At 54.9% G+C, this 13,071-nt stretch overlaps 1 protein-coding gene across 1 annotated transcript in view; it reads left to right on the forward strand.

Annotated features, from left to right (window-relative positions):
* LOC144766561 (serine protease 1-like) overlaps positions 1 to 13,071 on the forward strand; it is a 49,512-nt gene that overhangs the window by 14,644 nt on the left and 21,797 nt on the right. The window contains exons 3-4 of the mRNA XM_078650364.1: positions 2,641 to 2,900; positions 4,256 to 4,392. Of these exons, the coding sequence (XP_078506490.1) occupies positions 2,641 to 2,900; positions 4,256 to 4,392 (397 nt within the window). The remainder of the gene's footprint in view (positions 1 to 2,640; positions 2,901 to 4,255; positions 4,393 to 13,071) is intronic.

Below are 13,071 nucleotides of genomic sequence, written 5' to 3' on the forward strand. Positions count from 1 at the left end.
GTCCAGGAGGCGCTGTCGGAGTTCCACAAAGCAGTTCAGGGACAAATGTTCGTAGGCAATGAGGTCGATGAGCCCCTCGAAGGTGGATACTTTGCTGCCCTTGATCCATCCTTCCAGGGCCCGGCTGTAGAAGTTGACATATTCCACCCATGTGGTGCCGGGGATCTTCTTGCAGTCTCTGAAGCGTTGGCGGTACATTTCTGGGGTGAGCCCGTACCTTATGAGGAGGGCCTCTTTCATGTGGCTGTAGGAGGTCTGTTCGGCAGACGGTAGGTCGAGTAGGGTGTCTCTCCCCTCACTCAGGAATCGTCCCCACAGCCCGGCTCCCTAATCTTTCTGCGGAACTCGGTGGGAGGTCATGGTGACCTCGTAGGCCTTGAACCATTGCTGGATATCATCGTTTTTATAATATTCTTTGACCTCGTCCTTGGGGATGTGGACCTTGGGTTCCACCTGGGGAACGGACTCTCGGGTTGCCGCTGTTCTGTTGTCTTCGGTCCGGGCCTTTAGTTCGATCTCCTTCATGCTGCGCTCGTGCTCCAGCTGGAGCCTCTTCCCTTCGTGTTCTCTCTGGAGTTTCTTCTCCTCCAGTTCTCTCTGGAGTTTCTTCTCCTCCAGTTCTCCTTGCAGCCGCAGCTGCTCGATGGCTAGCTTTTTCTCGGCCAGCTTGAGTTCTCCTTCCATTTTCAGACGGGCTAGTTCTAGCTCGTGGTTTCGGTTGCGTTCTCGGTCGGTCATCTCTTCTCGAGACAGACCGACCGTGCTGTGAGTCCGCGTCGGGGACTCTGCTCTTTCTTGCTCTGGGGCGTGGGTTTCGATCAGGGGGGCTCCCCCTCCATCGGCTTCTGTCGGTGCTGGAGGTTGGGCTCCGGTCTCCACCCAGGCTGTTAGAGCTTGTTGAAGGTCTTCTTTGGTGTTTAATCCCGTTGTCGGGATATGGAGATCTTTGCAGAATTGCTTGAGCTCACGGTGCGAATAGTCTCCCAGAAGCTCCATCTGGAAGGTGGTCTTGTCGTTCGTGAGGCTCATGGTTGTTCTTCGTTCGGGTAGTGTGTCAGTACTGTACGATCCCTAGACGTAGGTTCTTATCGCGATGCTGCCACGAATGTTGGAAGGGGCAATCTCAGAGGGCCAGGTTATGCTCACCCGGTCACCCCAAGACCCACCTCTCCCACAGAACTTGCCGAGTCTTATAGTGAGGTCCTCACCGGGGAGGACTTCGAGTCTAGGATCGTACACCCTGAGCTGCTACCACACCACGAACAGACACCACACCGTTGGATTCTAATAACAAGTTCTTTATATAAGCAGTAAAATGAAGAAAGCACTCTTATGTACACAGTGGTCGAGGGACCACGAAGTCTTTGGAGGACTCGGGAAGGGGGAAGCGGGACAGTCTTTAAGTCTCTGGGTCAATACGAGGCGTACCCTGCGCACAGATCTCAATCCTCGAGCCGGGGGATACGGGATGATGGTCGTACCGACTGCTTCACCTCTGTCGGGTCGGCTCGGTCGTGATGGTGGTCTCGATGGTCTAGCCGGACCAGAGTACTCCTCGAGCCGCGACGAGGTCAGCAGGGCTCGATCTGGAGGAGTTCTTGAGGAGCCGCGACAGCATCAGCAGGGCTCGGATGGTTGCAGGTAAAAGCTTGAGCCGCGACAGCGTCAGCAGGGCTCCGGTGGTCTTAGAGGTCGAGCCGCGACAGCGTCAGCAGGGCTCCGATGGTTACGAGTTCAGCTCGAGCCGCGACAGCGTCAGCAGGGCTCCGATGGTTACGAGTTCAGCTTGAGCCGCGACAGCGTCAGCAGGGCTCAGGTGGTTCAGTTCCTTGTTGCGAAGAAGGAGCCGCGACAGCGTCAGCAGGGCTCAGCGATTCAAGATGAGTTCTTCTTAGGGTCAGCCGCGATCAGATCAGCAGGGCTTCAGGCCCAAGATACAACTGCCCGCTAGTTGTCGGGCGGGCCCAGTTATAGTCCTGTGGCTCTTTGATCTCCGGACCCTCGCAGGCGGAGGTCTCAAGCCCTGGGGGCTGGTCTTTGGCGAGGTTCGGCGGTTGGCTCTTTGATCCTTTGAAAGATGGGTCCGGGAATTCCCAGACGCCCAGCGGGTCTGGAGCCAGCACTCGGGGAGGCCAGAGGGGTGATCGAAACTGGCCCACAGGGGAGGGCCAAAGGTGTGACAGATACCAGTCTCTCAGGGGAGGCCGGAGGTGCCATCGAAACTGCCTGGCTTATCACACTCGGGGAGCCCTTTACCCCCCAGCCGGGACTGGCGCGCCTTTGGAGTCTGGGTTTCGCTGGGGCCGGGGTCACGCTAGGCCCAGGGAGACAGGGATCTCGGGAAGGGAAATTGGCTGCCGGGCCTTGTGGGGCATGCCAGGTTAGGCGCTCGGAGCTGGGAGTGGAACGGGATAGGCAGGCCTGGTCGGGGGTTACGGGGATTAACTGGAGTAGGACGACCAGGCTCGGGGTGCAGGCTACACTAACGGGGATGCTGCGCAGGGGACTCAGGGTACAGGCCTACGCTCACAGGGTGTGGAGGGACAGGCGAACCACGCCACGAGGCCGGGTCCAACACTCCCTCTGTGTGCTGCTGTCTCCCAGAGGTCTCATATATTTTCCTGCATCTTTCTTCTTTAGAGCTTCGACACTGGTGGCCCACCTGGGTGAACACGACACCACCCGCGCAGAAGGGACCGAGCAGCGCCTCCAGGTGGCCAAGGCCATCATGCACCCAAAGTTCAACAGCTACGACCTGGACAACGACTTCATGCTGGTCAAACTGGCCACCCCTGCAAAGTTCAACGCTCAGGTGCAGCCCATCAGGATGGGCGTGAACTGCCCTGCCGCGGGCAGCCAGTGCCTGGTGTCTGGCTGGGGCAATCTGCGGATGTCTGGAGGTGAGAAGTGCCCCAAGCAACAGGGCAGGGGCAGGGCTGAGCTGAGCACTCATCCTCATGGAAATGTTATGAGAAGAAATAGTTTTCTCTTCTAGAGAACAAACACGGGAAACACCCTTTTTTATGGATATTTGTTTTAATGTTGCTTTGTACAAATTGTTGTGATTTTAATTAACTAAACAATAAACGTATTCATTCCTCCTCCACGGGACACTATATCACCAGCTTTATGGTGCTGACATTCCCCGTGGAGCCTTTTGGGTTGACGTCACCATCCCTGTAGGCTGGCAAGGATGATGACATCAGCATCCCTGTAGGCTGGCAAGGGTGATGACATCACCATCCTTATAGGCTGGCAAGGGTGATGACATCATCATCCCTATAGTCTGCCAAGGGTGATGACATCACCGTCCCTATAGACTGCCAAGGGTAACAACATCACCGTCCCTATAGACTGCCAAGGGTAACGATATCACCGTCCCTATAGGCTGGACAAGGGCAAAAACATCACCGTCATTGTGTTGACATGTATGTTGGCGCATTGTTCCTGTTTACACGCAGACTGTGTGACAATGTACATTGTGACTGTTTGGGAGGAGCTGGATTTAGATGCGGGACAGTGGACATTTGGACCACATGACGGATGTGAGGTTGTACGTGTACATTTCCATCTCACAGTTCCCAGCTCTGTCAGATGTGGTTGGCCTGTTTCGGCGCATGTGCGGAGCCGTTGTGCCCTATGTTCTGCAGTGTCGGGGTTGCACTTTGTGCCACATTGTCAAGGAAAGTGCTGTTGTTGCTATGTTTGTGTGCTGCAGTGTGCCGCGGAGATGGGGAATATGACCCTGGGTGATTGTGGGTGTGCAGTGTGCTACGCATTGTTGTGCATGTGTGCCATTGTGCCCGTCTCCCCCGTCACCCCAGTCCCTGTTAGTTACTCACCCTGTTGATGTTGTGTCAGACCCTCCCGAGCTGTGTCAGGACTCCCAACTCCTTGCGCCGTCTCCACACTGATGACTGTGGCTTACGTTTCCCCCAGCTCCTCCTGTGCCTTCCTGTTGGTAGCGGCTTTGTGTCTGGTTTAGATTTTCACATCATGCCAGCGCCTCATCGCAACTTTTTTGCGTTCGTTTTTCTAATTTTTGCTGCGTCGCATTGACTTTATCGCGGACATTTGAGGCGTTGTTGGGGGCATTTTGCACCTCCGTGTTGTGAATACTTAGTTAACACGTGTAATTTTCCTGCGATAGATTGCGATGTTGTAAGTTGTGTTATGTTACTTTTGCGATGGTTATCACACGTTCTTGAGATTATCCCCCTCTGTACTCTGACTATAACCTGTGTCTCCTTTACAGTTCAGTACCCGAAGGCCCTGCAGTGCCTCGATCTGCCAGTCCTGTCTAGTGCCGCCTGCCGTCAAGCCTACCCCGGACAAATCACCGACAACATGTTCTGTGCCGGATACCTGGAAGGGGGGAAGGACTCCTGCCAGGTGAGATGAAACCCTGCCTGCTAACCTGACTGTCAACATTCTGAACATCTCCCACATCATCTCCCTGTGAGCATCTCCCACATCCTCTCCCTGTGAGCATCTCCTGCATCCTCTCCCTGTGAGCATCTCCCACATCCTCTCCCTGTGAGCATCTCCCACATCATCTCCCTGTGAGCATCTCCCACATCCTCTCCCTGTGAGCATCTCCCACATCCTCTCCCTGTGAGCATCTCCCACATCCTCTCCCTGTGAGCATCTCCCACATCCTCTCCCTGTGAGCATCTCCTGCATCCTCTCCCTGTGAGCATCTCCCACATCCTCTCCCTGTGAGCATCTCCCACATCCTCTCCCTGTGAGCATCTCCCACATCCTCTCCCTGTGAGCATCTCCCACATCCTCTCCCTGTGAGCATCTCCCACATCCTCTCCCTGTGAGCATCTCCCACATCCTCTCCCTGTGAGCATCTCCCACATCCTCTCCCTGTGAGCATCTCCCACATCATCTCCCTGTGAGCATCTCCCACATCATCTCCCTGTGAGCATCTCCCACATTCTCTCCCTGTGAGCATCTCCCACATCATCTCCCTACAAGCATCGCCCACATCCTCTCCCTGTGAGCATCTCCCACATCATCTCCCTGTGAGCATCTCCCACATCCTCTCCCTGTGAGCATCTCCCACATCCTCTCCCTGTGAGCATCTCCCACATCCTCTCCCTGTGAGCATCTCCTGCATCCTCTCCCTGTGAGCATCTCCTGCATCATCTCCCTGTGAGCATCTCCCACATCCTCTCCCTGTGAGCATCTCCCACATCCTCTCCCTGTGAGCATCTCCCACATCCTCTCCCTGTGAGCATCTCCTGCATCATCTCCCTGTGAGCATCTCCCGCATCCTCTCCCTGTGAGCATCTCCCACATCCTCTCCCCGTGAGCATCTCCCACATCCTCTCCCTGTGAGCATCTCCCACATCCTTTCCCTGTGAGCATCTCCCACATCCTCTCCCCGTGAGCATCTTCCACACCCTCTCCCCATGAGCATCTCCCACATCCTCTCCCTGTGAGCATCTCCTGCATCCTCTCCCTGTGAGCATCTCCTGCATCCTCTCCCTGTGAGCATCTCCTGCATCCTCTCCCTGTGAGCATCTCCTGCATTCTCTCCTTGTGAGCATCTCCTGCATCCTCTCCCTGTGAGCATCTCCTGCATCCTCTCCCTGTGAGCATCTCCTGCATCACCTCCCTGTGAGCATCTCCTGCATCCTCTCCCTGTGAGCATCTCCTGCATCCTCTCCCTGTGAGCATCTCCTGCATCCTCTCCCTGTGAGCATCTCCTGCATCCTCTCCCTGTGAGCATCTCCTGCATCCTCTCCCTGTGAGCATCTCCTGCATCCTCTCCCTGTGAGCATTTCCTGCATCCTCTCCCCGTGAGCATCTCCTGCATCCTCTCCCCGTGAGCATCTCCCGCATCCTCTCCCCGTGAGCATCTCCCGCATCCTCTCCCCGTGAGCATCTCCCGCATCCTCTCCCTGTGAGCATCTCCTGCATCCTCTCCCTGTGAGCATCTCCCACATCCTCTCCCTGTGAGCATCTCCCGCATCCTCTCCCTGTGAGCATCTCCCGCATCCTCTCCCTGTGAGCATCTCCCGCATCCTCTCCCTGTGAGCATCTCCTGCATCCTCTCCCTGTGAGCATCTCCCACATCCTCTCCCTGTGAGCATCTCCCACATCCTCTCCCTGTGAGCATCTCCCGCATCCTCTCCCTGTGAGCATCTCCCACATCCTCTCCCTGTGAGCATCTCCCGCATCGTCTCCCTATCAACATCTCCCTCGTCACCCACCCAATGAGCACCTGCGCATCGCCCTCTCATGCGCACACGCATGCACACACATGTGCACACATGCAGACACACAGACACACAACCACTGTCCCACCAACCACCTACAAGAACCTGTCCACCTCCTTTCCCATACACCTACTAGACACAGGTTGAGCTGCTCCCTCTGTGGAGAGCTCTCCTCCTCAGCTCGCTTTGAATTGTGGACTCGACCTGCCAGTGTCCATGTCATCCCTCCCCCGCCACCCCCCTGTGTGTTTAAGGACTGCATGTGTGCTCCCACGTGGTATTTGTATATATGCATTTATGTGTGTATGCAAGTGGTATTTGTATGTATCTATGCACGTATGTTATATATATCTATATATAACTATATCTATATTACATACTGGCGGTCGCCAGTAGGAAGATGTACTTAGGACCTAGTTTCCATAGGAAATCCGCAACATTCTATTTGGAATAACTTTGGCACCGGTTGACGAATCTTCGCGTAATTCTCCAAGAAGATGGGGCGCTCCGCTCCTATCCTGAAAGTTTTGGGGTGTTTCGTCAAGAGTGGGGCCGAGAAAAAATTGCAATTTTCCATAGGGACCTTTAAGTGAGGCTACAGCCCGCACTGCTGAACGGAATTACACAAACTTTGACAAAAAGGTAGAGTTTCGTTCGCAGATTACGCTTTTTGTTAAATAGTGTAAATCCGTGCAGAAGTTCCTGAGAAAATCAAAAGTAAAATCATAGATATATCTATGGACGAAGTACGGTACGCGTACCTTCCGAGGACTATACGCATACCATTACGAGAACCGAGACACAAGAAAACTGAAAAACAAGTGCGTAAAATGCGCAAAGGGGGTAGGGTAGAAAAACCCTGCACCCCTAGGCCTGCTCAGGGGGTCCCACAAGGACCCCCAAGGCCCCCAATCTTTTTTTTAAATCGTGGGATACGCGTAGGGTACGCGTATCCCACAAAAAAACAATGAAGCCTGATAAATTTGTAATTAGCCCCCGGGGGGGCCAAAAGTCCCGGGGGAAAAGTGGATAATTACAATGGGGGGCCCATAGGGGCCCCTCAGCCCCGGGGACTGCTCCCCGGGGCTTTTTAAAGAATATAATAATGGGGGGCCCCTCAAAACTGGGGACCGCCACCTTCTGGGCTTTAACATTATGTGTGCGGTGGGGCTCACGCCCCCCCCCCCGCAGCCCCGGGGACCGCCAGGGCTTCTTTTAAAAAAAATAAAAAATACCTATGGGGGGGCATTTTTTAATTGGGGGGTCTATGACGGACCCCCCAGCCCCAGGGACCTCCACCTCCCGGGCTTTTAAATGTTGGGAGGGGGGCCATGCGGCCCCCCTCCTGGAGCCCTCGATGGCCCTGGGGACTGCCACCCCCCTGGGCCGTCTCCTGCAGTGTCCCGAGGTGTCCCGGGGTGCCTCGCGGCTCCCACCCTACCATAGCAAACTGCTTTGGTTTTTGGAAGAGAGAGCAGGAAACCTGCTCTCTCTTCCAAATAGGAAAGCAATGCCAGCAATGCCAGTAATGCCGCAGGATGCGGGGAGCCGTCTGGCACCGTGGGGGGATTTTGGACCCCCCCACTGCCCCCAACAAGGAGGGCCAGCCTCAGGGGATGGGGTCCCGGGGCTAGTAGTGGCCCCGGAGGGGGAGGCAAGCGGCCCCCCTCCACAAAAAAAATTAGAAAAAGAAAAAAATTAAAAAACGACCCCAGGGGATGGGGTCCCCGGGACCAGAAGACGCCACAGGAGGGGGGCAAGGCAGCCCCCCTCCAAAAGAATATTTTTTTTTTTTAAAAGGTCATGCCCCGGGGGTTGGGGTCTCCTGGTCGAAAAAGGCCACGGGAGGAGGGCCACACGGCCCCCTTCCCAAAATGTTTGAAAAAATTTAAAAATTTGGGTCAGGCCCTGGGGATGGGGTTCCCAGGGCCAAAAAAAAGAAAAAGAAAGGGGGCTTCACAAGTACATTTTAAAAAAAAACAGGATGGGGAGGAGGCCATGCCCCCTCATTGCACCTCTCTGCAAACGCGCCCCCTGGCGCATTTGCAGAGGGGGAACTAATTCCCCTTAAAAACTGGGGGTCCCTGGGGGCCAACTAGCCCACCAGGAAACTCCAGTATGCGCCGGGGGGCTGCGTTGCAGAGAGGTGCTCTGAGGCCACGTCCCTTTTTACACCTCTCTGCAAAGCAGCACTCTGGCGCATACTGGAGGGTGCTGGTGGGCTAATTGGCCCTCAGACACCCCCAGTATTCAAGGGGATTTAGTTCCTACTCTGGAAACGCGCCAGGGGGCTGCGTTGCAGAGAGGTGTAATAGGGTCATGCTCTTTTTATACCACTCTGCAACGCAGCCCCCTGGCGCATACTGGAGGTTCCTGGTGGGCTAGTTGGGCCACAGGGACCCCCAGTAGGCAAGGGGACTTAATCCCCCAACTTAGAACACGCTACTGGGCGCGTTTGCACAGTGGTGAAGGTAGGGGGCCAGGCTTGAGGTAGTATGTGTGCAAACATGACCTGTGGCGCATTTTAAGTTGGGGAATTAATTCTTCTTCAATCCAGAGGTCCCCTAGGGACCAACTAGCCCACCAGGTACCTCCAGTAAGCACCACGGAGCTGCGTTGCAGAGTGTTGTAAAAAGGGGGCGTGGCGTCTGAACACCTCTCTGCAACACAGCTCCTTGGCGCATACTGCAGGTACCTGGTGGGCTAGTTGGCCCACAGGGGACCTCAGATTATTACACCAAACAAGCGGTTCAGGTAATCACAATACAGATCAACAATTCAAGGTTGATAACAACTTAATCAGTGAAGCAAAAAAAAACGAGGGGAAATAAGGGAAGGGGGAAAGACATTTTTAAATACAGAAGAAGCCTATACACACTTGCAATACTTTATACAAAAAACAGTAGAATTTTATTCAGTTTGTAGTTTTTGTTAAAAACTGTTCTGAAAAGAAAGAACAATTATGCTCAAAAAGGAAAGGAATGTCGGCAACACATACATACAGAATTGACATGCCATACCAGTGGCTAACACATAAACATAATGGATACAGAAAGGAACAACAAGATAAAAACACTGTGTCCTTTATCAAATTATGGCCACAGAAGCGTCAACGGCGTTTCAATCGTTAGAATTATAAATTTTTCAGATACCAAAATAATTATGGGTATGGACTCTACACTTACTGTAAGCCAGAAATTGCCCACAGACCATTCAGAATTGGATCAGGGCGTCAAAATATCACTTTCTCATTCCGCTATGAAGTAGGAGTGTACACGGGCCTGCAATCGCCCAAACCAAAATGCCCAATCAATCGGCTGTGAAATTAATAAAGGGGACTTATATTAGGCCAACGATCTTCGTAAGCCTAAAACCTAACAATTTCATGCAAAATTCCATGAATCAATGAACGTCAAACCCCTTATCAACATAGTGCGCTTTACAGAATCCAATTTCAATAAACACGCATTGAAATGACACACAAATCCAAGGCACATGAGGAAATGTTCACGCATATGGTTCAATATTATACGTCTCACGTAGGTCTCTCACGGTTCAAAATTCACTACAGTAACAATGTCATCAGTGATGTCACTGACCATGTCATGAATGATGTAATATGTGACATCATCAGCAGTGGATTGCGGGCGCGCAAGATATAGTTAGTACAACTAACTATATAGGAGCAATTTCAATGGTTTTGTATGAGTAAAATGGCCAACTAACTATAACACCCTTAAAACCTACGTTTTTTTTCACAACCATCCGGAAGTTAGGAGCTTCTGAATGCGGTGGTCCCCTTCATATAAAAGCACAATTTCTTCTTGGACAGGCTCAGACAGGGGCTGAGGCAAAAGCACAGTCCTACCCAGACAAATCCATTCTGTGGCGAGGGGGAGCATGAACTAATGTCCCTATCTGCAGTCCACAGCAGGACATGCTCCACACCCAATTCCCCCTGACCAACACAGCCTGCCTCCTGCTCCCATGTATCCCCTGCTCACATCAGGAAGTAAATGGGGTTTAACTTGTGATTGTGGAGCACTGGCGTCACGATGCTGCACAGCACCCACAATTACATGTGTGGAGTTTGCACCAGTACCACGCAACTCGTACCCGGGGCCATAGAGGTACCAACGGGCACAAGCAAGCAGGCGCATAGAGCGACACCTAAACGGACACTGATGGCACCCATGCAGAGACTTAAAGTCACACAGGTACTCGCGCACATGGGCCGCTTAAGGGGCAGTCACCTCTGAACACACAGACACACAGAAATAAATCATGTTGCCAGCATGGAAGCACATGGCAATCACAGCAGCAGTGTGGTGAGATGTCTGGCTCGCGAGCACACAGCAGTGTGTCCAGGAGGAGTACCTTTCCTGCCTGTTTCTGCACATCTCTTGCCTCTTTCTGTACCCGTGTTACCTCTTTCTGAAGTTATCTTGCTCTTTCTGCACACTTCATGCCTTTTTCAATACCTCTGTTGCTTGTTTCTGAACTTCTCTTTCTTCTTTCTGCACCCCTTGTGCATCTTTCAGCACCTCTGTTGCTTCTTTCTGTACCCCTTGTGCCTCTGTTAGACGGGGACCCTGAGGGTCGGCCGGATACCGAGGGAGAGATCCCCGAGGGGGACTGTCTCCGGCGATCGTACAGACAAGTACCCTCCTTCCCCACAAACAGGCACCACACCAAGTCGAGTTCAAGGCTTTATATAAGGTTCTTAAGGCAAGGATATCAGCGATACAGGATAACTTGGACCCGGGGGTCCTCTCACTTCTAGTCTCTGTAGGGAAAGGGGGTAGCGGGACAGTCTTGGTACCGGATCGGTACAGGTAGTGGTAAAAGGCGAGCTCACAATCCTCGAGCTGGAGGGTCTGTGGATCGGGCCGCGGCAGCGCCAGCAGGCCAAGGTGATAGTCTCATAAAGCAGAGGGCCGCGGCAGCGCCAGCAGGCCAAGTCGATGGTTTCACGAGGCAGAGGGCCGCGGCAGCGCCAGCAGGCCAAGACGATGGTTTCACGAGGCAGAGGGCCGCGGCAGCGCCAGCAGGCCAAGACGATGGTTTCACGAGGCAGAGGGCCGCGGCAGCGCCAGCAGGCCAAGACGATGGTTTCACGAGGCAGAGGGCCGCGGCAGCGCCAGCAGGCCAAGTCACGGATGAGTTCTTCTCGGGTCTCTCGACTCCAGGATACAACTGCCTTCCTGGTCTGGCCCTGCCCCAGTTATAGGTCTGGTCCCCTTTGATGTCCGGACCCTCGCGCCTGGGGGCCGGGAGGTCCGGGATGAGGGAGTCCAGACACCCAGCAGGGGGGTGGAGCCAGCGCCCAGGCGGCCTGGGGTGATCGACACCTGGCGGAGGAGAGCCGTTGACGATTCCTTCTCCCATTGACTCGCCAAGTGATCACTCTGCCTCCTGGGAGGATGGTGGGGCCTCGATGTCGGGGCCGGCCGGGCCCTGGGTTAGGGTCGAGTTGAGGCCACGCGGCCTCGTGCTGCAGTGCCCCAAGATGGCGGCCGGGTCGATGTCGTGGGGTAGATGGTGACCCGGGCCAGCTGGGTCCGGAGCTGGTGTCTTGTAGTGGAGGGATTGCAGGGTACTTCGGGTGGTCGTTTGTGGACTCTGGCTGGGGATGCAGGGAGAGCCAGGGTCCTGGTCCCATTGCGGGGAGGGGGGACAGCTCGAACATGCGGCCTGTCCAACATGCGTCCCCCCCAGCTGAAGGCGGGGAGAGTCAGCCATCTTCCTGGGGACTCTCCTCGCTGAGGCGGAAAAAGCGTGACAGGCCGTCGGCGTTGGCGTGGTCCTGGCCTGGACGATGTTCCACCGTGAAGTCCATCCCCTGCAGGGAGATGGACCAGCGCAACAGCTTCGGGTTCTCCCCCCGCATTTGCATCAGCCATTGCAGGGGTCGGTGGTCTGTTTGCACCCGGAAGTGGGTGCCGAAGAGGTATGGCCGGAGCTTCTTGAGTGCCCAGACTACGGCGAAGGCCTCCCTCTCAATGGTGCTCCAGCGCTGTTCTCGGGGCAAGAGGCGTCTGCTGATGAAGACCACCGGATGGTCGACCCCTTCGGTGTTGAGTTGGGAGAGGACGGCCCCCACACCATGATCGGAGGCGTCCGTCTGCACAATGAATTCCCGGCTGTAGTCGGGAGCCTGGAGCACGGGGGCCGTGCACATGGCGGTCTTTAGCTTCTCGAAGGCTGATTGGCAGTCCGGGGTCCAGTTGACGGTTTTGGGGCTCTTTTTGGAGGTGAGCTCTGTGAGGGGCCCCACGATGCTGCCATAGTCCTTCACGAACCGCCGGTAGTATCCGGTGAGCCCCAGGAAGGCCCGGACCTCCGTTTGGCTCGTAGGGGGTTGCCAGGCCTGGATGGCAGCAATCTTGAGTTGGGGAGGGGCCACCAGCCCGCTTCCCACTTGGTGTCCCAGGTAGGTCACGGACCCTTGGCCAACCTGGCACTTGCTGGCCTTGATGGTGAGCCCGGCTTGCTGGAGGGCGTGTAGAACCTCCCGCAGGTGGCGGAGGTGGTCGGTCCACTGGTGGCTGTACACAGCAATGTCGTCCAGGTAGGCGGCGCTGAAGTCTTCCAGGCCCGCCAGTACCTGGTTTACCAGCCGTTGGAACGTTGCCGGGGCGTTTTTCATGCCGAAGGGCATGACTTTAAAGTGGTAGTGCCCGTCTGGGGTAGAGAAGGCGGATCGTTCTTGGGCCCTAGGGGTGAGGCCGATCTGCCAGTAGCCCGCTGTTAGGTCGAAGATGCTCAGGTAGCGGGCGGCCCCCATCCGGTCAATTAGCTCGTCTGCCCGGGGGATGGGATGAGCGTCTGTCCGGGCAAC

This window comes from Lissotriton helveticus, chromosome 7 (genome assembly GCF_964261635.1).
Source record: "Lissotriton helveticus chromosome 7, aLisHel1.1, whole genome shotgun sequence".
NCBI classification, from domain to species: Eukaryota; Metazoa; Chordata; class Amphibia; order Caudata; family Salamandridae; genus Lissotriton; species Lissotriton helveticus.